The 25,739-nt window shown below is 42.1% G+C and overlaps 1 protein-coding gene across 3 annotated transcripts; it reads left to right on the top strand.

Moving 5' to 3' along the window:
• Positions 1 to 1,279: 1,279 nt before the first annotated feature.
• On the top strand, positions 1,280 to 25,426 carry LOC120049916 (muskelin). 3 transcript variants are annotated; one of them, XM_038996422.1, is made up of 19 exons: positions 1,280 to 1,380; positions 1,796 to 1,919; positions 6,246 to 6,315; positions 8,027 to 8,169; positions 8,262 to 8,350; positions 8,524 to 8,633; positions 9,055 to 9,247; positions 9,649 to 9,726; positions 9,978 to 10,043; positions 13,202 to 13,314; positions 13,714 to 13,926; positions 14,307 to 14,528; positions 14,864 to 14,993; positions 19,855 to 20,002; positions 20,784 to 20,898; positions 21,270 to 21,409; positions 21,717 to 21,819; positions 22,077 to 22,131; positions 22,494 to 25,426. In XM_038996422.1, exons 2-19 carry the CDS (start codon positions 1,840 to 1,842, stop codon positions 22,613 to 22,615), a joined length of 2,190 nt encoding a protein of 729 aa, XP_038852350.1. In that variant the 5' UTR covers positions 1,280 to 1,380; positions 1,796 to 1,839; the 3' UTR covers positions 22,616 to 25,426. The 3 variants fall into 3 exon arrangements, with proteins under 3 accessions (XP_038852350.1, XP_038852349.1, XP_038852347.1); XM_038996421.1 differs by having other exon boundaries at positions 1,281 to 1,380; positions 9,649 to 9,765; XM_038996419.1 differs by having other exon boundaries at positions 1,281 to 1,380; positions 9,649 to 9,783.
• The last annotated feature ends 313 nt before the right edge of the window (positions 25,427 to 25,739 follow it).

Below are 25,739 nucleotides of genomic sequence, written 5' to 3'. Positions count from 1 at the left end.
TCCGTCTCTGTTTTCCTGCTATTTCATTATATCATGTCCATCATGTGACATGGCCAAGCCTTTCAATGGAAACTTAAAGGGACCTCCCACGTGATCCAGTCCATGCGCAGTCACTATGGGAGGGGGAAGTCCACTGCGCTCTGTAAACAGCATGAGCCATTAATCGCATAATAAAGACTACAGCGTCTGGCCCAAGTTCTGGCCCATATAATAAAAACTAGCCTACATAATAGTATAAGTCTCCAAAAGAGTCACATAGTGAGTTATTTCCCGCATATATGAGCTCATGTGTAGGCTATAACATCAACATGACCATGACTCAGGAATGAGATGAGCAGGTGCATTTATTGCCATTATAGGACCAATGCAGTGTCTAGTGACCTCGTGGTCCATAGGCCTATAGGTTAATATATGTTTTATCATGATAAACATGTAGCCTATAATTTTACCAAATTTGGAATACTTAACTGAGTAAGTGAAAAATTAAATAGAATAGTTTACAAAAGGAGTCATAATTTAATATAGCCTATACTTCTCAATGTCACTCAATAATCCCTTGTCCGCTGGGCTTTGGACAAAAAAGTCACGAAAAAAAGTGCCCCTCCATTTATGGTAAATTAAGAGGTTCCTGTGCCAAGTGCTGCTCGTGCACTTAGAAGAAATGACATTGTCTTGCATTTCTTACATCAAAAAGCTTCCTGGTAATCCACTTGGAGTGGATTGCATTTGACACGGAGATGGTCCTTTCGAAAAATGGGATGATCAAAGCCTGGTTGACGCTCAGAAAGTCATGGCTATTATTGTTTTCAGTAATTTATGTACAATTATATGAGGCTTTATTTATAATAAGATTATTGTTGTTGCAATAATATAATAGCCTAATAGTAAACCAAATAAAAATCTAATCAAAGTTTATTGTTCTGCATACACAGTTATGCAGATGTTATAGCGTGTGCAGCAAAATGCTTGTCTTACTAGCTCCTAACAGTGCAGAAAAAACAACCACACAAATAATCAGAAACTGGAAACAGGAAATCAAGATCGAATCAGTACAGTCATTGCCCCGTAGGTTGGACAGTCACAGAGAGAGAAAGAGAGAGAGGTGTGTGTGTCTGGGGGGGGGGGGGGGGGGGGTCAGTTATTATCTCATGCTGACTGGAAAGGGTGATGAGGATTCATGTGCCCTGTGACTTACAGGCTGGAACTGAGATCATCAGGAAAGATGACATAAGAATGAAGCAGTGACTCTATTATCCTGTGATATCCTCATCATCGGGACTTTGGTGGGAAACACATTTGGAACTAAAAGTTATGGGCCTATGTTAAAAATGAATAAGGAAAACCAAACACAGGAGGAAACATCAGTCCTGCTTGTGTGAGGTAATACCGGTTCCATATCTTTGAGAGATACAGTATTTCAAACATATTCTAAATTCTATTGATGCTGTTCAGTGTCTCAACGTGCAACAAATATGAGACAAGCCTATACTCAAGCCTATATTGAATAGCTTCTAAAAGTTTACAAACTATATTATTTCTGCAGGTAAAATAGGTGTCAGGAAAAACTTATTGCGATGATAACACACACACACACACACACATACAAACACACGAACACTAAGCCAAATGGAAGCAGTCTGGTTGAAATAACTTGCTGCAAGTGTTCCATGCACATTTTCAGGGTCACTAATCAATATCATGTCCTCATAAATATTTGGAACAGTTTTCTCTATTATTGAACTTGACCGATGTAACCAAACGCATTAATCGAATTAAAGTGTATTGTCTTTTTAAGAGCTGTCACTCGAGCCGGTGCTGCTTGTCATTTTCTGCAACAAGATGGCGGTCGTTCCAGAGAACAGAGTCCTCTCCTTCAGTGTTTTTAAATGGAGCTCTTATTCCTCCACATATTTACCAGAGTAAGTAATCCACGCATACGTTGACCACATGTATGTATTTGTTTTCGTGGCTGCAGGTCTCATTAACTGCCACAGTGCATCGAATCGTCTCTCCACGGCCTAGCTTGACTGCGAGCTTACTACTCCACCGTTTGGCAACGGGGATAACGTTAGCTAGTTAGATTTACTCGAGTAAACAAAATGCACGCATAGCCAGCTAAATTGGTTATTTTTGTGTACTGTGTGACGTTTTGCCATACACTGTAAATCCGATACTGGTAACTATCTAACAGCTGTACTAACGAGTTGGCAAAAAAAAGCTAGCTAGTTAAGTTAGCGAGCTCGCAAACTAGACGAGCATGTCACCACCACCACTAAGTTAGTTGGTAGCCAAAACCACTCGTTACTTTTTATATTAACTAGTTAGCTAAATAGTTAACTAATCATACTAGAAACCTACTTTTTTCACCTACACTTTTTGTAGGCATGTTTAGTCTGACTACCCGTTCGTGCAAAGCCAAAGGGAGAACTAGCTAACGTTGGGTAGCGAGTTAGTATGTCTCTATGGCATTGCTTGGGTAACCTTAAACCATAGGACATGCCTGTACAGTCAGCTATTTATGGAACCTATTATCCCGCTCTTTTAACGCGTGGAATTGCAATTTTCAGCACTAATTAGCTTGGAACTAGCTGAAAATGTGTCTTGGGCTGCGTTTACACAGGCGGCCCAATTCTAATATTTTTTTCCACTAATAGTAATTTTGTCCTTACCCATAAATATTTTTCAAAGCTGATCTGATTGGTCAAAAGACCCATTAGTGAAAAAAAATACCAGATTTGGTCTGCCTTTGTAATTGCAGCCTTGAAGACAGTAGTACCACTGCCTCTGTCACAATACCATTCCATGTTTGATGATGATGAGGGATGTGAGAGGTCATCATCAGTAGGCCTAATTTGCTCTGGCCAATGCCGGAACAAATTAGGAACGCCGTTCAGGTCACAGTCCATTTAGTTATTTAACAAGTTAAGTGACATTATTTGACATGTCAAATAACACTATTTTATATGTCAAATAAGCTTATTGACCAATCAGGACTTGAATACGACTGCACATCACTTAATAATTTAGCATGTACATTTTATAGGTAGTGATTACACTATCACTTGTATTTCATATATCACAGTGATGCAATGATGCTGTTAACATGGCTAAATACAGTTAGTCTCCCCCCCACTAAAGGGCTTTATTACAGACAGGAATACTCCTCAGTTTCATCAGGTATCCGGGTGGCTGGTCTCAGACAATCCCACAGGTGAAGAAGCTAGATGTGGAGGTACTGAGCTGGCTTGGTTACACCTGGTCTGCAGTTTTGAGGCTGGTTGGACGTATTGGCAAATTCTCTAAAACGATGTTGGAGGCGACTTATTGTAGAGAAATGAACATTCAATTATCTGGCAACAGCTCTGGTGGACATTCCTGCAGTCAGCATGCCACCTGTGTAATGATCATGCTGTTTAATCAGCTTCTTGCTATGCCACACCTGTCAGGGGGATGGATTATCTTGGCAAAGGAGAAATGTTCACTAACAGGGATGTAAACAAATTTGTGCACAATTTGAGAGAAGTAAGCTTTTTGTGTGTATGGAAAAATTCTATGATCACTTCACACGTTGCATTGTGCCTTGCTCATGTAACGGATGTGAAATGGCTAGCTAGTTAGCGGGTACGCGCTAATAGCGTTTCAATCGGTTACGTCACTTGCGCCACTGAGACTTGAAGTAGGGTTTCCCCTTGCTCTGCAAGGGCCGCGGCTTTTGTGGAGCGATGGGTAACGACGCTTCGTGGGTAACTGTTGTTGATGTGTGCAGAGGGTCCCTGGTTCGCGCCCGGGTCGGGGCGAGGGGACGCCATAAAGTTATACTGTTACATTGATGCTGTTGACCCGGATCACTGGTTGCTGCGGAAAAGGAGGAGGTCGAAAGGGGGGTGAGTGTAACGGATGTGAAATGGCTAGCTAGTTAGCGTGTTACGCGCTAATAGCGTTTCAATCGGTTACGTCACTTGCTCTGAGACTTGAAGTAGGGTTTCCCCTTGCTCTGCAAGGGCCGCGGCTTTTGTGGAGCGATGGGTAACGACGCTTAGTGGGTGAATGTTGTTGATGTGTGCAGAGGGTCCCTGGTTCGCGCCCGAGGTCGGGGCAAGGGGGCGGTCTAAAGTTATACTGTTACACTCACTTGAACAGGAAGGTGGCGCGGCGGTCCTTTTGGGCAAATTTTGTCGTCACGTCTGGCATTCTCTGGATTTTTGTAGTTGTAAATCATGATGACGTCAGTGATCTTCAAGTCGTCGCTCTAGAAAGAGGCCAGAGTTCCGAATTTCACAATTCCGAGTTGGAGGAAAGTTCAAAATATTTTTTCCCAGTCGTAGCTCGTATTTCCAGAGTTTTCAGTTGTCTTGAACTCACTAAAGTCAGATTTTGCAGTTCTGGGTTAACAGTTGTTTTGGGCGCAGCATAAATCATGGTTCATTAACAGCACGGCCAATGTTGAATGTTTATAATTTTTAACTAGGTAAAGAGACCCTTAATCTTGGACTTGGGACCCACTGCCACTCCACTGAATAGCAGGATAATGATTGCTTTGCAAGGCTTGCAGTTAGCCACTGATTCCTTCTAAACCATTAATTTTTAATTTGCGATTTCCAACTTGTTGTGTAATGTTTATGTCCAATAGCCGATGAGCAGCGATACGTTTTATCTATAATTTCTCTTCATTATTTCTCTTCATATGACAAGGATTTGCCAGTAGATTGTCGACTTGATTCATGATGTTGATTGCCAGCTAAGATTTTGAAAGTATGATGTTGACATAATCAGTCCAATCAAAGCTACTGTAAATAAGATGTGGTTTGATGTAATTTTATCTTTGGCCGATGACCTTGAGCCTTCTTGGATGGGCACTTCAAATGTAACTCTATGGCAGCACCCAGGGGGCTTGAATTTTCTAGCTCTACCCTTAGACTTGGCGGTGACGTAGTGTCCCCATGAGTGACAAAACACTGAGCCAATCACGGTGCAACAATCCATATTTTCTGCTGGCTTGCCCCACCACCACAGAAAGCACTGAGCTAGGCTGAACACCTGGATTTTGGAGCTGCCTTAAGTATGCGGTTTTATAAACTTTTTTTTTACATTGTTTGCAAACTGATATGTGACACAATAACATGCAAAAAATGTGGGGCTCAAAACAGGTTCTGCCCCACCTGCCCTGAATGACAGGTCGCCAGTGTACTGTATAATACATGAGATCAGAGAGCAGCAGCCTTCCATTGTCAATACCAGTGATAATGAATGTTATTTTGCAAAGTGGTTCCTTGCGTCATACAACACCATTTTCGGGGGGGGGGGGTCTTGACGTCTTGAGCTTTCGGACAAGTAAAAAAAAAAATCTGTCATTAAAACATTAAAAATGTTAATGTCAAGCCCAGGAGAGAAATTAGAAGCTATCTTAAAGATATGTGGTTTTTTGGTAACAGAATTACAAGGCACAAGGTAATGATTCTTAAACTTACAGAAAGTAATTTCTCCTAAATTAAATGTGTGTTGATATAAGTTCTTAACTTCAATAATATTATTGTGTTTTGATGTATTTCTAATACCTTTTTAAAGCCATGCTCCGGTACTTTGGCAACTACTTAAACCTCCTGCTTTGTGCTAGATGTGTCAATGTTTAGTTCATACATGCAGAATCACTGTCTCACTTCAATTAGCCACGAAATTCCTAGTTCGAAAGGAACTGTTTTTCTGGAAGCTGTGTTGTGCCATTTTCTCCCAAGTGGGTCTGCCCCCTAGCAATTCGGGTTCAACCAATGAGCTTCAGCCCCTCGCCATATGAGACAGCTAGCAAGATACACAAGATTCCCGCACAGCAGAGAGCAGTGACGCGTTGCACATACAGTATCATCACATGTGACGTAGTATGCAATTTTCAGGGACCACTTTTGCCTCGTGAGTGCTATTTTCAGAACTACTGGCTAAAAAGTATACGAAAGTACCAGAGAATCCATCTAATACCCATTTTCCTTCTGTTTGACCAGAAATCAAAGCCAGTACTTATGCCTAATTTTTAAGATGGAAAATGGTTGAAAATGTATCTATGCCTTAATTTCCCCAAAATATACATATACATTTTTTGGACTCCCAATTTGATATGCTGCTATGAACTCCCTGCACATGTGGTGCTCATGGGTCCTTTTACATGGATATTACCCTATCCCTTTGCTCACAACAAATGGTTGCATGTTGGCTGAAACATGTCCTTTCTCCCATCTTTCCCTGTCTGTGTGTAGAAACATCTTGATGGACAAACCCAATGACCAGTCCTCCAGGTGGTCGTCTGAGAGCAACTACCCTCCACAGGTAACGTCTGCTGTGCCCCGCCCACATAGACACCTGTCTCATACTTAGGCCTACCTGTCACTCACACACCTTCCATGCCTTGTGCCTTACCTGTCTTGGGATGGGGCTCTTCAGTAGAGGGTCTGTGCCCAGTTGCATACAACATCCGTTTTCTCAATTCACTGGTGGCTGCAAAATAGTAGCGCCTAATAGACGGGTTGGTTGTTTAGCAACAAACCCGACGCGCATTCAACTATGGGGCAAAACAGACTGCGTTGGCTTAGATTGTTGACAACATGTAAACTATATTTAGTCTCCAGCATTTATTGAAAGCATAAATACATTTGCACAATGTGCACGTTGTCTCAAATACATCGTTACACTTGTTAGATAGCTAGCTAGTGAATTTGAGCCTTTTTAGCATTGACATGAAATCAGGCAAAACATCTCAAAACAAGACATGGTAAAGTTCAAGAAAAAGATTAAACTAGTTGAAACGAGTCACTTACGATTCCCCACATAGCAGTTTCTTGTCATTGTTGGTAGCTATCTGGCCATCCAGAGTCATAAAATCCACGGACTTCTGCCCCATAGAAGTGTTAGCTGACAACGCATGCATCTTCAGTATGCATCCAATGACTTGCATTTGCACTTTTGGGAATAGGATGTTGCCCAGCGTAGCGTGTTTGACTGTCTTGTGGTTACGGGCAGAGGAAATTGAAAGTTTGTTTTTGCAGCAAGAGGAAACTTAGCATGTCTGTCTTAACCACCCAAGCTAGACATTCAAGTGTGGCAGAGGCAAAACTCCACTGCATCTGTTTATGTCAAATACTTTTCACACTATAAAGATGTTGAACTCTCATCAACCCCTTTTATCTTTTCAAAGAGAGGGAGGTTGTGGAGAGGTAAAGCCTTGAAAATAATTATACTGAACAAATGATAAAGCTATACCCCATAAATCACCCCATCGCAAAGCTTATTTTCTTTATTCAATAAATGAAGACGGAGTCTTTTCATATAAATGTTTTATAATGGTTTCTGTGGCAACAAGAATCGACAAATCATTGAGATACGGGTCTTTTTCATTATCAAGTGTGCCATGTTTTTAGCTGACAGGACAGGACTGTTTTGAAAAAGAAAGATCGATATACCCAAGCCTAGGAGTAATCCCTCTGTGTTAGATGTACCCTAGGCGATAACCTAATGAGATGTAATATGCCTGCCTTATTATTGATGAAAACTGTTGAAGATGGAACCATATCAGAGGACCCATTAGTAAGCCTAGCAGATGCACTCTGGTAGTGGATGGTTATTGCTCACTCACACAGCCATTTAAACCTACAGGATTTGTAGAAACATGGGTCTCCAGAGATTGTGGGTTGCCTGGTTTCCGGGAAAGCAGATTTAATCGATGTTCCATCTGTGCTGCTCTATCCCCTCTGTCTCTCCCAGAGGGCTCAGGCCAGTGCCCTGTCCTGTCGGTAGCAGATATGCCCAGGCTAGTTACCACTCCAATGACCTGTGAACATGTCCCATAGTTTGATTGTGCAGCAGCTCGTATACACAGCATTTCTCCTCTGCGATCTGTGCCATCTGCAGTGTTGTGAAACATGTTCGGAGAGCAGTAGAATGAAAACTGCAGTGTCATGTGTTGATAATATAGATCGGACACTGCATTATGAATTACTGTGAGAGACCGCTGATCAGATTCTCCCCTCTATTTTCCTTCCAGTACTTAATGTTGAAAATGGAAAGGCCAGCGATCGTTCAAAGCATCACCTTTGGGAAGTATGAGAAGACTCACGTGTGCAACCTGAAGAAGTTCAAAGTGTTTGGTGGGATGAGTGAAGAGAACATGACAGAACTCCTGTCCAGGTGATGGGCGAGGGCAGAGGGACAGTGAAGTGTTATTCTTTACTGTATAAATAACCTACCTTCCTGTCTGTACCATATTTATTCCTCTGCAGTGGCCTGAAGAATGACTACAACAAGGAGACCTTCACCTTGAAACACAAGATCGACGAACAGATGTTTCCCTGCAGATTTGTTAAAATAGGTGGGTTTGGAAAAGGAATGGGCCCAAGGCTTGGGCCTACGTGTTGTACAGACTCTGTCCAGCTTGACAATTATTGTAGTGAAGGGATGCTACACGGCTGGAGATGGAAATAAGTCAAACTGGCAAAATAGTTGATGACTTAAATTATAGACCGTTCTCTTTGTCTCTCTCAGTGCCTCTGATGTCTTGGGGGCCCAGTTTTAACTTCAGTATCTGGTACATTGAGCTGCATGGCATAGAGGAACCTGACGTAGTGCAGCCCTGCCTTAACTGGTACAGCAAGGTGAGCCTGCCTCTGAGACGCACTCACTTACATACACAGTTGGGGTTAAGGGAGAGAATCCGTTTGAGTGGGTTACTTAAGCAATAAGGCCAGAGAGGGTGTGGTATTTGCGGAGTGCCTGGATACAGCCCTTAGCCGTGGTATATTGGCCATATACTACAAACTTCAGAGGTGCCTTAATGCTGTTATAAACTGGTTACCAACGTAATTAGAACAGTAAAAGTTTTTGTTGTTGTCATACCCGTGGTAAACGGTCTGATATACCACAGCTTTCAGCCAATCAGCATTCAAGGCTCGAACCACCCAGTTTATAATATGAAGTATAACATTTGTGATGAAAAACATTGAACAAAGATGGAGCCGATATTACAGTGAGTGTGTCCCCTCCCATCCCCTTGCCTCCTCCCCTGTATTCCTCTAGTACCGGGAACAGGAAGCGATCCGCCTGTGCCTGAAGCACTTCCGGCAGCATAACTACACAGAGGCCTTTGAGTCGCTGCAGAAGAAGACACGCATCGCGTTGGAACACCAAATGCTGACACACCTCCACGACCGCCTGGTACTCCGTGGAGACTTTGACGCCTGTGAGGAGCTCATCGACAAAGCTGTCAAAGGTCCTGTCACCCACACCTCCTCAGACAGACCGATGGGGGCTGGACCTACTGCTCTGTACACATCAACTGCAATACAACTACATGACCTCAATCATCATACTAACTACAGACCTCTACCATCCCATGACTGAGATCTTGAAACCTAGCTCGGCTTATATTTAGCTAATGAATTCAGTGGTTACCATAGTGATTCATTATTTACACTATAGACCCATATGACCCATGTATCTGTACGTGACCTTTTCATTTTATCAGATTGATTTGAAACCACAGGGCGTGGCAATGTCATCCTGACATCATACTTTCTTTTTGAGGTTGAAAAGGTAACAAAACTATTCACTTCTATCTCCTGGCTGAAATAATCTGGACAATCTTTCTGTGTTTGACCTTTTCCTCTGTAGACGGTTTATTTAACCAGTACATCAGCCAGCAAGAGTACAAGCCAAGATGGAGTCAGATCATCCCCAAGAGTAACAAAGGTACAACCGCCCAAGAGCCAAGCCCAGATGACATGAACAGTGAGACAAACTATTCAAGTAGGAAATGTGTTCTCATTAACAAAATGCTATGGTATGCTGTACACTACCGGTCTATAGCGATGAATCATTTTTTCCCCCTGCCCCCCCTTTCTCTTCTGCTCCTCAATTTTCCTTCAACACTCCATCCCTCTCCTACATTTTATTCCCTCCTTTCCCTCAACCCCTTTCTCCCGCTCCATCGCTCTCTCCAGGTAATGAGGATGACAACAGACCAGGGATGAGGGGAGGTCATCAGATGGTCATTGACGTTCAGACAGGTGAGGCATGCTGGCTAAAACCACACCTAGACAACACCCCCTATAATGTCACCTATTACTTCAACTGCAATTCTCCTCTTCCAAATGTGTTTTACAAACTGGCCTTAAAGGCCCCCACCAGAGGGCAATCCCACCCCTATTTCAATGTAATTCTTGTCCTTTAGCGGAAATTGACGTTTAGGTTCCACCTCTGCAGAATGACGCAGGCTGCTAATACATATTCAAGAATTGGGGGTGGGAATGCCGTGGGTGCTTTCCACATGACGTGGACAAATAACAACAAGTAGGGCACCAACAGCTGTCAGTGTAGCTAGCTAGCATGCTAACCTTATCCGGCTAACTAATGTTATCTGCTACTACACTGCATTCAAAAGATTAGCCAGCTAGGCTATGGCTGGTTCTGGAGTTGAATTTGTCATAGGAATGTAGGGAAAACTTTGCCACAGGTGGATAGGGGAAAGCAGTGTCTTTGCCATCTATTGTATCTCCAAAGTTTTGGCATCGTTCATGAATTGTGGCCGGGAATCTGCCATAGAAATGGAAAGAATAAGATGACGCTCTGGTAATATGGATAGCCTAACTATGAGGGGTGCAACCTTCACTGGGGACGCCGTGAAGCTAGATAAACAAGTTCGTGGACACTTGATTTCTAGCAGCACCAATCAAAGCAGTGGAGTGTGTTCAAAACCATTCATCTTGCGGGGAGCGTGATTCCAAAATGCAAGCATATCACACGCAATTTTAAATAAGTGCAACTTGACACGTTATCCAATGAATTTTGATAATTTGCTGATAAAAAAGTGGAGGTGCAAAAACATAAATTTTTACCCCCTATTTTAATTTGCGCCATGGCTCAGCCTACACTTGGCTGCCTATGGTTAAAAGCTATAGCCAGAGAAGGAAGAGGAAGCGAGACACCCCACTCACTGTTTTTCTTTCTTTCTGGTTCAATAAAAGTCAATGACGTAAATAGACCAGACCCAGCTGCTGTTGCATTGGTGTCTGTGGGAGACCCAACCCATTAACTAGACCGGAACTGACACATGTTTTTCAATGGTAAACAGCCTGAGTGAACTATCTTTATTTATCCGCCATCTTTGCTGTAGCCAAATATTTTCTATTATATTGCTCAGCTTAGTTGCGACTTGCAAACTTAATAAACAATGCCATGCTGGTGGGTGGTACCATTTGATGAAAACCCAGCCCTGAAATGAAACGTATGCTAAAAATAATTTGCACGTCATTTCATAGGAAAAGACATGTCATTGGCTCGAAGTTGCACGAAGTGGGCAGTTCGGGGTTGTCACTTCAAGCCCAAATATATTCTACTTTGACTAAAACAATGACTTATTGACTTAGTGTTGTCCAACATCGTGGGTAAGCTCTGGCAATCGTCTTTCAGCTCGAAAAAAGTGGATTTCTACTGCTGTGGGTGTGTAAGACTTATTATTGCCTTTTTAAAGCTGTTTTGCAGAAGACACAGTGGTTATTTTAGTGCTCTGTAATGTTTTGGTGGCTTACTCGCCTGCAGGTGATTGTAAAGACAAAGGCTTGTATTGTGCACGTGTGTATACAGGCTGTGAGAAGCCTTGCATCTTGCTGGTCTGTCTCTCAGGCCCCCAGACACTGAGTACTGTGTTTTTGGCCAAACCAGATGACCTAGAGTAACCCCCCCAACCTACAAAAACCTCCACACCGTCTGCACTCCATGCAAACATTACCCATGTGTGCTGCTCTGCTGATTTGCCATGGTTACGGCCCATTGAACCTGTGCACCGCTGTGTTAATTATGCACTCATGCTACTCAATTCAGGGGTTCTTCAGGACTTCTGGAATGGAATGGAACTTTGTGTTTACTACAGTTGAAGTGATGATTTCCTCCCAAAATTCTCATGATTGCACTCAGTATGGCAGCATGTAGTCTAAGTGTTTCTTGAATACCCTTTTTCTCCTCCTTAACCCTTTACACTTGTGGGGACTTGGCCTCTATGGATAGGGCTACGTTGAAATGTTTGAAGAAACATATGCATAACCATGGTAGCAATTGAAAGGGACCACTTTTCATAATATGGGGAAATTATCAGACCAAAGGTGAGGACACAGCAGTCAAGCGTTAGATTAAGAGGTCTAACTGGTGTATGGAAGTGGCCACACAGCTCTCCGAAGTGTGCACAGTTACTAAATCATTTCAATTCACTTTAATGGCTCATGGAAAGAGCTTTCAACTATTAGTTATTTTTTTTAGCTCTCCTAGCTGTACCTTTGAAGAATTGAAGCAAGCACTGCCCTCCATCCCCATCGCACAATTATTGTTTTTGCAATCCATAATTGGTCCATTTATAAATTGCATTCTGGGTCAGGTGGGCACAATTTTGAAAGCTTATTCTCTTGCCAACATGACTAGCTAAGTTCTAAAATACTATCTTCGTGTTAGGCTTTCATAAGGCACTTTTCAGAGAAAATTATAGTCATTTTGGTGTGCATAGAATGGATTATTGAGTGCATTCAGGTGCGTGTTCTGCTGCTAATTTTCTTCACTATGTGACAAACAGGCTCCTCCTGTTAAAAATAACCCAGGGTATGACGCCATGTCATCCTTGTAACTGTACATCAAATATAGCGATCATAAATGTTGATAATGTGAAGGACATGAGTTTGGTCAGATGGAAAAGCAAAGCGCACATTTGGACTTGTGGGTGTGTGGTTTGCTTGTATGACATCAAAGCAGTATTTATTATAATCAACGTCTCATCTTTTAAAACAAATCGAGTCCTCTTGATCTACAATATTCCCCTCTCTGATTAAACATGTGCAAAAGTATCCAAATTAGCGGAGGGACGGGGGTATCTTCTTGTTGCGCTTAGTACTGCTGTTTACAACGCCTGTCAGTTGAATCCCATGCAGCTCTGTAGTGGAGACCCTGAGTTCTGACGTCTTGTATAGCATGTTACTGTATAGCCACTGCATTCCAATAGTGCTTATCAGTGACCAAATCTGCCATTTTCAACCAGTATACAGGTTTGAGTGTGAAGGGATAGTTTCAGGACCATTGTGCTTTACTGTAGTCTTCTTGGTGTTTCAGTATAGGCACCAGAGTAGTTCAGTGATGTTGAATACATCCCAGGTGTTGACCAGCGTTGGCTTCCTGTTTCCTACAGAGACGGTGTATCTTTTTGGGGGCTGGGACGGCACACAGGACCTGGCTGACTTCTGGGCCTACAGTGTTCAGGAGAACCAGTGGGTCTGCATCTCCAGAGACACAGAGAAGGAGGTGTGAGAGCAAGATGTATGAAAGACAGAAGGATGGTGGAAAAGAGGAGTTATGGTGACACAGAACAACACTGTTAAATGGTCTATACTGATTGTTACAGCTGCTTAATGAGCAGAACACTCAATTATTTATAGAAATGATCATGATAATGACTGCAGTTTTCTTTGGTCAAGGTGAGGGTAATGTCTATCTAACGGATGATTATAATGAAAATAATAGTTGAAAGTTTCACTATAGGGAAATATAACAAAGGTGTAATGTTTTTGAGCAGGTACTAGATATCAACAAAGTTCAGTAAATGGTAGCAACACTGTCACCACATGGGAGCAGGGGGCCGAGTCGTCTCATTCTCCTATTGTATAGATAGTTTGTGTGATGGCTTACCCCGTCCTCTCCCAGAGTGGTCCCAGTGCGCGGTCCTGTCACAAGATGTGCATCGACAGTCAGCGGCGGCAGATCTACACACTCGGCCGCTACCTAGACTCCAGCGTCAGGAACAGCAAGTCTCTGAAGAGTGACTTCTATCGATACGACGTCGACGCCAACACCTGGACACTACTCAGCGAGGACACGTCAGCCGACGGCGGGCCCAAGCTCGTCTTTGACCACCAGGTTACCCCATTATCACGCCCCTCACACAGCTGTATCACACACACGTCCAAACTGGACCAAACTGGCTAGGAGTGAATTTAAACACTTTGGGCTTCATTAAAAATCGGTTACAGAGTTTTTGTTGGTTAAATAATTGGTACACTCAGCCATCTGGAGGTGAGACCAGAGCACTGATGATGAAGGCTTAGCCGGCTATAGTCTTGACATATTTTCCTCCTGTCCCACTTTTTAAGCTAAAAATGGATCTGTAAATGCCAAGGATTTTTGCATATTTTTTCCACTGCTCTAAGCCCAACACTGAAAACCAAATGTTGAATCTCATGACTCTCTTTGTACCCAACCTTTCTCTCCTCTCTCATCCTTCCCCCCTCTCCTTATAGATGTGTATGGACTCGGAGAAGCACATGATCTATACGTTTGGTGGTCGGATTCTGATGTGTAACGGCAGTGTGGAGGACAGCAGGACGTCCGAGCCCCAGTTCAGCGGGCTGTATGCCTTCCACTGCCAGGCCGGAACCTGGAGCCTGCTCAGAGAAGACTCCTGCAACGCTGGGCCTGAGGATGTCCAGTCACGCATTGGACACTGCATGCTCTTCCACACTGTGAGTTATGGGAGTAGTACCATGACTGGTGTTGCTGTTAGAATTATAGAATTCAGCACAAACACCAGAATGATTTATTGACAGTAACAAATCAATACCCACACAATCATGACTGAAGCATTCAGAATTCATCGCTTTCTGCTTTGTGTTTTTAGAGAAAGCCAAAGACATAACAGAACAAATATGCACCAATTTTACTCTCAGGACTTTTATGAAGCCAAGGAAAATTGTTCAGACTTATCTTGTTTCACAGAAGAATGTAAACCATTCAGTGTTGGCATGATTATAAAATAGATGTTGCTCTTCTCTCTCTCATCCCCCCTCCCTTTCTCCAGAGAAATCGTTGTCTGTATGTGTTCGGAGGTCAGAGGTCAAAGACGTACCTGAATGACTTCTTCAGCTACGACGTGGACGGAGACCATGTGGAGATCATCTCAGACGGAACCAAGAAGGACTCCGGCATGGGTAAGACTGTCCGCTTAGTCACTTAAGCCACCAGGGACAGTAACTGTTTATGCCATGGGTGGAGTATAGTACAACTGACACACCTTAACTTCTTATGTCTGGGGGCAGTATTGAGTAGCTTGGATGAATAAGGTGCCCAGAGTAAACTGCCTGCTACTCAGGCCCAGAAGCTAAGATATGCATATTATTAGTAGATTTGGATAGAAAACACTCTGAAGTTTCTAAAACTGTTTGAATGATGTCTGTGAGTATAACAGAACTCGTATGGCAGGCAAAAACCTGAGAAAAAATCCAACCAGGAAGTGGGAAATCTGAGGTTTGTAGGTTTGCCTATATACAGTGTCTATGGGGTCATATTGCACTTCCTAAGGCTTCCACTAGATGTCAACAGTCTTTAGAACCGTGTTTGATGTTTCTACTGTGAAGGATGAGGGAATAAGAGCTGATTGAGTCTGGGGTCTGGCAGAGTGCCATGAGCTCACTCAGGCGCGCCCCCGTGAGAGTTAGCTGCGTTCCATTGCATTTCTACAGACAAAGGAATTCTCCGGTTGAAACATTATTGAAGATTTATGTTAAAAACATCCTAAAGATTGATTCTATACATTGTTTGACATGTTTCTACGAACTGTAATGGAATTTTTTGACTTTTCGTCTGGCCTGCGCGTCGTGAATTTGGATTTTGGAACTAAACGCGCAAACAAAAAGGAGGTACCTGGACATAAATTATGGACTTTATCGAACAAAACAAACATTTATTGTGGAACTGGGATTCCTGGGAGTGCATTCTGATGAAGATCATCAAAGGTAAGTGAATATTTATAATGCTATTTCTGACTTCTGTTGACTCCACAACATGGCGGGTACCTGTATTGGCTTGTACCGTACTCAGATCATTTCATGGTGTGCTTTTTCTGTAAAGGTTTTTTGAAATCTGACACAGCGGTTGCATTAAGGAGAAGTGTATCTGAAGTTCCATGTAAAATACTTGTATCTTTTATCAATGTTTATTATGAGTATTTCTGTAAATTGATGTGGCTCTCTGCAAAATCACTGGATGTTTTGGAGGCAAAATATTACTGAACATAACACGCCAATGTAAACTAAGATTTTTGGATATAAATATGAACTTTATCGAACAAAACATACATGTATTGTGTAACATGAAGTCCTATGAGTGTCATCTGATGAAGATCATCAAAGGTTAGTGATTTTATCTCTTTCTGCTTTTTGTGACTACTCTCTTTGGCTGGAAAAATGGCTGTGTTTTTCTGTGACTAGGTACTGACCTAACATAATCAGATGGTGTGCTTTCGTCGTAAAGCCTTTTTGAAATCAGACAATGTGGTGGGATTAACAACAAGTTTATCTTTAAAATTGTGTAAAATACTTGTATGTTTGAGGATTTTTAATTATGAGTTTTCAGTTTGAATTTGCGCCCTGCACTTTCACTGGCTGTTGTCATATCGATCCCGTTAACGGGATCTCAGCCGTAAGAAGTTAATTGTTTAGTGCCAACATTTTGTTCCAAATGGATCTGGTCAGGTCTCAGATTGGCAGGTCTAATGCCAAGGGTGTTGCAAGGCTAAACTCATTTAGGTGTTCATGTAAAAGTCCCCTTACTGCTTTCAGCACGATGCACTTGCACCCTGGGTTCTACCCATTCTGCAGGGCAACAGAGAATCCAGTAGCGTGGCCGTGGTGCGTTTCTTTACAAAGTTGGAATTCATAATTGCTTGCTGTGATTAGAAAGTGAGCAGTTGATGTCATCATCTTCTGAGAATAGCATTTTTGTCATGTGCAAGTGGGGTTCTTAGAAATTCCCACCCCCGTATTATTGTGGTATTTAGCAAAACCTCACAGGAACATTTAATTAGATTGCGCTCTCTCACCACACACACACACACACACACACACACACACACACACACACACACTGTTTCAATCTCTCACAATTCACTTTCTCTTTACGTTTTATTCTCACTCTCTCACAGAACCACACTCTTTTATCCTCTACTTTTTCTATCACACACACAGGGTTGCAAAGGTACTGGTATTTCACCAAAGTTACTGGAATCTTCAGTAATTTTGATAATTAACACAAAACAAACTCAGCAAAAAAAGAAACGTCCCTTTTTCAGGATGGGACTTTTGCTTTTTTGGTTACTACATAATTCCATGTGTGATATTTCATAGTTTGTCTTCACTATTATTCTACAATGTAAAAAAAATCAAATAAAGAAAAACCTTTGAGTAGGTTTGTCGAAACTTTTGGTCCATTTGAAGTCTTCCTAAGTTAAACGTTAGTATTGTGTTTAAAAATGAATATGAACTTATTTTCTTAGCATTATTCGAGGTCAGACTGCACTGCATCTTTTTTGTTATTTTGACCAGTTGTCATTTTCTGCAAATAAATGCTCTAAATAACAATACTTTTATTTGGAATAAATGTCAATAGTTTATAGAATAAAAAAAAATGTTCATTTTATCCAAACACATACCTATAAATAGTCAAACTAGAGAAACTGATCATTTTGCAGTGGTTTCTTAATTTTTTTCTGAGCTTTGTGTGTGTTTGTTCACACATACAAATTAAACACCAATGGTATTCACTAAGTTTATATTTAGGATTATGTTTTACAGCGTTGTCATTCAATAGTTTTTGTATAAATCATCTTGTTCATTATTTCATATATTTTACATGTGATGACACACAGAGGACCAGAGATGATTAGACACCTGTGATAATCTGAAGTACCCAAAAGGGCCAGTAGATGTCTTGTGATAAATTACATCCTTGAAAGATACCAAAATTCTGGTAGTTTGCTGGTAAACTTAGAACGTTTCCAGTAATGTACCTTCCCTTTGCAACCCTACACACACACACACACAGTCTGAATGCTAACCTGAGCAAATCGCAACGTTGCACTCCGTTTAGTCGCTATCAGCTGATGCTTTGGTCAGCAGCTGTGTGTGTAGCCTAATCGGTCTTTTTCCCCTCAAGCTTGTGACTCAGTGATACTACATTTACAGAACTCTCCCCATCACATATCTTCATCTACCCTTACACTAAAGAATCTAATAGAATCTGTGGTTTCAGATGCAGTAGATGGCTGTAGGAGGAGATACCATCTCATGGCTCCTCTATTAAAGTGACATGTGACAGACTTTTCAGTGCAGCTCATTAAAAGGCACAGGGCAGCAGAGAGAGAAAGAGATGCTTGTTGTCCTGAAACAGATTGTCTAAGATCTCTGGATGGGCGGAGTTGGACTGGACTGGTGTGATGATGGCAGAGTATTAATAGGACCTCTGTCTGTGTGCCTCTCGCATCTGTGTCATCCTGCAAGAACGAGAGATGGGGAAGGAGGGAGGGTGGAGGGAGGCAGAAGTAGAGAGAGAGGGAGCGAAGAGGCCGAAAGGGAGGGAGAGCAAGGAAGAAACCGAAAGATGCAGAATGAGCAAGCGAGAGCAAAAGAACAGGAGAGATGGAGCGAGAAAGAACAGAATGTATTTTGGCAGGAAGGAAGTAGCAAGCCCAAACAGTGCTCTTGTAATAATTCTCTAATGTTTATCGCTGCCGCAACATCTTCCTGTTCATTTCCATTTTAGAACTGTGCTCTAATGAGCTCTATATCTATCCCAAATGGCACCCTATTCCCTATATTGTGTACTATTGACCAGGGCCCATCGCGTTTGGTCAAAAGTAGTGCACTGCATATATGTTAGGGTGCCATTTGGGACTCACATGGGCCCTGGTCAAAAGTAGTGCACTATATGTGTTAGCTTACATCCCAAATAGCACCCTATGTCTGAAGGGCAGAGCACAGTCTCTAGTGGCTCTGTCCTTCTGGTGTTTTTTTCTTGTTCTTCAAATAAACATCTTTGTTTTGTTGATTCCCTAAAACAGTCTGTACTCTCTACTCAAGTTACACTGGCTGGTTGACCTAGGGGCCTGTTTTATTTATCCAGAAGTTAATGCATAGCTTAATGTCTTAGAACAGGACGTTGACGCATAATTCATGTTGTGTGCTGTTTGGCAAACTGTCTATGGAGCTTGTTTGAGAAATGGTTCTAATTTTCCTTGAAAGCATATGGTGGTTTCCATAAAAATGTATTAGTTGAAGTTGGTAGTACTAAGTGATTTAAAGAATGTCTTCCCAGCACAACACCTCGTCTTTGTTTTGACACTGTTCTTACTATCATAGCCATGGTAACAACCCACATAGATTTGATACACTGTGAAGTCATTGCGAAAGCTTATACCTGCTTCTTACTTACAACTACTGAAACACGTGACAAATAAGCAGCCGATGACCACAAAGCGGAAATACTTGGCCTATATGTGTTCCATATTCTGCTATACGTATGAATAGGAGCATACTGTATACACTGTGACGTGTCATGACCACAAACACATCAGGTGCTATCAGGGGATTGCTTTAGACAAGCAATGTACGTAAATCTGGGTAAAACACCATGCATATGGGTAGTTGCGTACTGTTTACACTGTGACCACAAACACATCCTGTTCTGTCGGTAATGCAAATCCGTAGAAAAACAAACATACATTTGCATTGTGTCCTGTTTGTTTCCAGCGAATCTCGTTGCTATGTACGTTGCTATGTGAGCAGCCTTTTGCTTTCGTAGTCTATCCCATTTCTCCCAAGTCTTTTTAATCTTGGCCTCTGATGGGGGAAAAAAATGTGTGATAGCGTTAAATAACCATAGAGCCTAGAATTCTATGACCAGGAAAAATGCTGAATCCCTGCCATTCTCTCAATGTAGCCGGCTATTCTCTCTCGGTGTTCTCAGTAGCACCAGTCTCGGTTTTAAACCTCTCTCTGATGTGTGTTTGTCCCACAGTGCCGATGACGGGCTTCACCCAGAGGGCCACCATAGACCCCGAGCTGAATGAGATCCACGTCCTGTCTGGCCTCAGCAAGGACAAGGACAAACGAGAGGAGAACGTCCGTAACTCCTTCTGGATCTATGACATCGCACGCAACAACTGGTACGAAACACACACACACACAGTCTTGTATAACTAACCATTTGGGGACACACATTTCAGTCCCATTCACATATTTTCCCTAACCCTAGCTCCTAACCCTAAAACTAACCCTAGCTCCTAAACCTAATTCTAACCTTAACCCTAAACCCCCCTAGAAATAGCATTTGACCTTGTGGGGACTAACAAAATGTTTGTTTACTATTCTTGTGGAGACTTCTGGTCCCCACAAGTATAGTTGAACACGCCCACACACCGGCAAACGCACACAGTAAGACACTTTGATACAATCGTCAACCAGTAACGTCATATTTCAAAGGCTTTCCTGACCTGAAAGTGAGTTTCATAATCTCTCTGCCCTTCAAAAGAGAACTAAATGTTCTTTCAGAGGGTGAGTTTCAGAGCGTGTGTTTGTTGTACCTCTGCACCTTCATGGAGAACGTCTTTGTTCTGGCCTAGCTAATTTGGTCAGTTGAAACAGTGCTTGTGAGAGAACAGGCTGTCAGTGCTGCCTGCCGCTGGTTCCGGTACACTGCTTTCTCCAGTCGTTCTTTTTACTGAGTGTCCAGTAAATTAAGTCAATGTAACGGCTCAAGCTGTGTGTGTGTTTCTCCGTAGGAGGCTGTCTAGAAGTGTTTTCCAATATTTTCTTCGGGGTGTGTGGGCGTGTTTCCTTTTTAAGGTATAGAAACACAATGGGTGTTCCTCTTCAGGGTTCAGGCTATGTGCGTACTAACTTGTTGTACTGTGTTTGTGTGTGTGTGCGCGCTCCCGTGCGCTGCAGGTCGTGTGTGTATAAGAATGACCAGGCGGTGAAGGAGAACCCCAGTAAGGCTCTGCAGGAGGAGGAGCCCTGTCCACGCTTCGCACACCAGCTGGTCTACGACGAAATGCACAAGGTCACACACACACGCGCACACATATGCTTTAAAAAAAAATATTTTACCTTTATTTAACCAGATTAGTCTGGTAGAGAACATTTATTTTTCAAGAGAGACCTGAACGAAGACAGCAGCGTCAACACATTAGTTTCACAGACAGACACATGACATCAACCAGACTAAGATACATCAATATAACATGCAGCATGTCAGTGAAGAACATGGACACACACACACACACTTCTACAAAATGCTATAAGCATAAGGGCACAAAAGTCTAGTTAAATACTGTTTCAGGATATCATTATGATCTGAGACCAGCTGCAGTTTTGAGGTATTGATGGATAATATTGAATATATCCAGTGTTATTTTTCCTCTTTGTGTCCAGGTGCACTACCTGTTTGGAGGGAACCCAGGGAAGTCGTGCTCTCCTAAGATGCGTCTGGATGACTTCTGGTCCCTCAAGCTGTGTCGCCCCTCCAAGGAGTACCTGCTCCGACACTGCAGATACCTAATCAGGAAGTACAGGTACAGAAGCAGAGAATGGACTATACACCTGGAACTGAACTGTAACCTCTCTGTACCATATAGCAAAACGGTGGATACAAATGTATAGGAGTTATGACACAATTCTAGTTTCGAGTTCTGCTTTGACACTGATTCCACCTAGTGGCCATGTCTTGCCATTGTAGGGAAGGGTTTTCTCCTCGCTCATTTTGCAGTCTTTGCAGTGATCTTTTCACCTTGTGTGGTACAGAGTTTCTGTAGGTTAGGCTAAACGATTTCCTCAAGCTCTCTGTAGGTATTCCTGAAGATCTGTGTGTGTTTTTTTTAGGTTTGAAGAGAAGGCCCAGTCGGAGCCTCTGAATGCTCTGAAGTACCTGCAGAACGACCTCTCTCTGACCGTGGACCACACCAACCCTGACGAGACCAAAGAGGTGAGGGACGGGAGGGAGGGTTGACTGATGGGGAGAGGGGTACTTGCACGTTGTGCAGTGTTATTTATTAAACTGCTTTTAGATCAAGTAAACGGATGAAATGGTTTGAGAATGTAACATTCAAAGCCTGTTTGTTGATGTTCATTGTTTTGATATTATTACCATAGTTACTCAGGAGTGAAATGGCAGTGTATTTGTTGGCGGTGTTGCGTTAGTGTTCAGTGACTGAGATGTTGTGTTCCGGTGTGACTATTCAGTTCCAGCTCCTGCCCTCGGCTCTCTTCAAGTCCAGCTCTGACTTCATCCCTCTGGGTAAGAGCCTGCTGTGTTATCTGCATACTTCACTGGATACACAGTAGATGAAAACCAATGAACGGAAGGATTATTCTCGCCTGCTTTTTCCCCCTTCAGCCCTTCTTTCTGACGTACTTTAATTTTGATCCTCCCACATGACCTTTTTGAGCGTGTATGTGACCTTTTATGAGCTCATATGACTTCCTGTGGAGATTGAGCAATTGAAGTGAGTCTTTTCTTCCTCCCACTCTCTCCCCCTTCTCTCTTGTCCTTCTTGCCCGCTCTCTTTATTCCTTTCCATCCCTCTTCCCCTCTCCGTTCTTCCCTTCTGTCACACTCCCTCCCACACTCATCTCTCCCCCTTTCCCTCCTTCTCTCAGGTTTCTCAGACGTGGACCAGACGTATGCCCAGCGCACGCAGCTCTTCGACACGCTCGTCAACTTCTTCCCGGACAGCATGACCCCGCCCAAGGGTAACCTCGTTGACCTCATCACACTCTAGCCCCGCCCCAGAACCCTACGCACCACCACCATATGCCAATAAGACTCTGATTGGCTGGCCCAAAGCCAAACTTCATATTTTTCTACACTTGACCCTTCCAAATTCAGGGGTGCTCTGCTCGCGCACTTGTTGACCCCCTATTTAGGACGTTGGTTCTTCAACAGCGGAACTGAACTAAAAGGGAAAATGAGGGTCAGACCACGATTTAAAGGGGTTGATACTGAATGTCACTGTGTGGAAAAAGAAAAAAACACAAACTCCCCCAGGCCTGATGGTCTTTGTTGAATAAACTGATTTAACAGTTTAAAATAACCCAGAACTCTGCCAAACATATCTTCTGTGTCAAGTCATTTGATTTGTGAGGTTTACATGATGCTTTTACGCGCTGCGTTTGAGTTTGCTTGGCATTAGTAGCCTGTTAGATCAAGGAGGAGTCTCTTTTATTTTCCACTCTGTCTTGCATCCGTCTCTCTGACACACACCCAAGCACTCACACAAACCTGCTTGTGAAAGTAGTTGTGTTACTTAATGACACCCTGTCGGCGCGTTGTACGCTGAATATACCTTCAACCAAGTTCATGCTTTTTGCTTGCTCTGCCTGTATTATTGGTGCCATATTATATACCCCATATTTATAATTATGACGGCCATGCTGTTGCACACTACGTGTCAAAATGTTAATTTTGTTATATAGAAACAATAGAATAATGATCCTAAGAGACAATATATATGTCAATTAAATCCTCTATCGATGTAAAAAATCAATCATGGGTTTGGGGGAAAACATTGTCAAGTTGTCAAAAGCTTGTGATTCTGGTAATGGCTATTGTAGCTTTAGTGTGATGTAACCATGGATCTGTCACTGAGGCATGTTGGGAAATGTAGTTTCCAAGTATGAACGTTATTATTTTTAAACTCAAACTCCCCATCTTGTAAGAACTGCAAAATGATGGTCCTGCTGTATCAGAGGGAGTGTTTTTTTTTTATGTACAAACACACATCTATACTCACATGATCTCATTGACTGGGATGTATCTTCCTTTGACGATGGGAGTTTATTTTATGGGTAAAGGAAGAATGAATGATTGCTTTCATTGAGAGAGAGCCCAGTCTCCCCCTTTAGCTATGGCCTGATTACTGTGTTCTCTCTGTTTCTTATGCAAACAGTGATGACGAGACATTCTTCAATTCTAACCTAAAGAAATACAGAACACTAGATTTCATTCTTACTCAGAATAAGGCGATAGGAGCATTCACAAGTGATCTCTAAACACCAAGTTAGCAAATGGTATCGGTCTTGTGGCTCCAGCCAAAGTTTTGATGTACAGGAAATGTTTTTGATTGGTTCATAATCATTATGCTGGAACTGAGGATGCCCTTTGATATAGCTGACGTGTGTGTGTGTGTGTGTGTGTGTGTGTGTGTGTGTGTGTGTGTGTGTGTGTGTGTGTGTGTGTGTGTGTGTGTGTGTGTGTGTGTGTGTGTGAGAGAGAGAGAGTCTGTCCGTCAATATGTGTGTTTGTCTCGGATCGCCAGGGTATTTTGTCTAGTTCACCTGTGTAACATAAACATTTGCCTCATATTGTTCTTCCATTAATCTCAGTAGGAGAGATGATTGAAGTGATCCCCTCTGTCCTCCTTCTCAAGAATAGTAGCAGCCTAGTCTTCCATTACATTGTGTGTATTGTCTATATATTTAGCATTTTTCTGAGACCGCTGTACAGTATGCAGAGTACACTCTAGGCAAAGGCTTATGGAGTCTGTGAAATATCCATCCCCTTAGTGGAGTTGATTGATCTCAAAACAATCAGATAACCAGAGATGGAGGGACTATTCACATTCAAGGAGACACACACTTGGTGCTTGACTCCTGTCAAGGGTGGTAGAGACAAACTTTAGAGATACTTTTTCTTGTTAGATGCTTATAAATCCTTGATCAAAATCCTAATCAAATTGGCAGATTGTACACTACGTCCCAATAGATTCATTACATCTGGTTTCTTCATACAGGCATATACATGAAGACATCTGCTCTTATTGTTAGAAGATGAGTGATCAGATCCGATTTCTCTGTTCGTTTGCACTCATGTCCTCAGTAATCAGTATTAGCTTAATTTGAATCACAGTCAGTGCTGTGTGCGTTTGCTGCTTGTGTGCACGGTGCACACACCTGTATGCTTAGTGTGTGAGCTTAAAACTAGTTTGTGTGCTTGTTTGTGTCTGTTTGTTAATGTATGTCTTCTGCTGCCATCATATTAAGCTTAGTAAATATTAGCTCTCTGAACTGAGATCCAGAGAGAAAGGAGTGTCATACTTACCATCATAGCTTTGTACTAAAAACCCGTTATTTAGGAAGGACTCATTTATGGTCATTATCACAGAATAGAAGACTTTTGCGATGTTTGCATTAGTTTCTTTGTCAGAAAAAAAAGAAGCTTAAGAAAACATGAAATAAAGAAGCACCTTTGCAAAAAAAAAAATATATATATATATATAAACACAATGCCAAATAATTATTTTTCTTATTTTTGGGAGGGGAAGGAAATTATAATTTTCAGATAAAATAATGGAATGTTATTTTCTTCATCTGCCCCCTCTTCTCCCCAACTGGGACTCAGGAGTATGTGGAGGTACTCTAGGGTGCGTGAATGAGCACTACTCTGTGGATAACGTGAATGTGTAGAAGAGCCTATTGTAGAATTGCATTGTATGTAATGTACATAACGAATAAAGATTGTATTTTGTTCAGGTTTTCATAAATAAATGACTCAGGTCTTTGATTTGTTTGTAACCAGTTGGGATGCAACTATACATTTGTATTTTGATTGTTTCATCATTGGTCAAAAGTTAGAAAAAATACAACACCTGTTTGAAATAAGTGTGTTTTATTGGCAAATCTTTATTGGTATAAGAAAACATGGCTGCCCTGGTCATGATAGACAAGGCGCAGCTTCCAGTGTGTCAGACCCCCTGTTGTTTGGCTTCATCAGCAAACAAACCATAAATATATACAATAACTGCTAAATACTTTGGTGTAAAAGTTAAAGAAATCTAATACGAGTGAGTGACTGTACACAATAACTAATGACAAACAGTACATAGGAATGTGTAGAATAAGTGGTGG

This window comes from Salvelinus namaycush, chromosome 6, assembly GCF_016432855.1.
Source record: "Salvelinus namaycush isolate Seneca chromosome 6, SaNama_1.0, whole genome shotgun sequence".
NCBI lineage: Eukaryota > Metazoa > Chordata > Actinopteri > Salmoniformes > Salmonidae > Salvelinus > Salvelinus namaycush.
This window is presented reverse-complemented; position numbering and strand designations above follow the sequence as displayed.

Excerpts from the sequence above, each read along its gene's own strand:
- LOC120049916 (XM_038996419.1), top strand. The coding sequence starts at position 1,840 with ATGGCGGTCGTTCCAGAGAACAGAGTCCTCTCCTTCAGTGTTTTTAAA. Across the intron at positions 6,316-8,026 it reads AGAGCAACTACCCTCCACAG|TACTTAATGTTGAAAATGGA; the intron begins GTAACGTCTGCT and ends TTTTCCTTCCAG. Across the intron at positions 10,044-13,201 it reads GGTCATTGACGTTCAGACAG|AGACGGTGTATCTTTTTGGG; the intron begins GTGAGGCATGCT and ends TGTTTCCTACAG.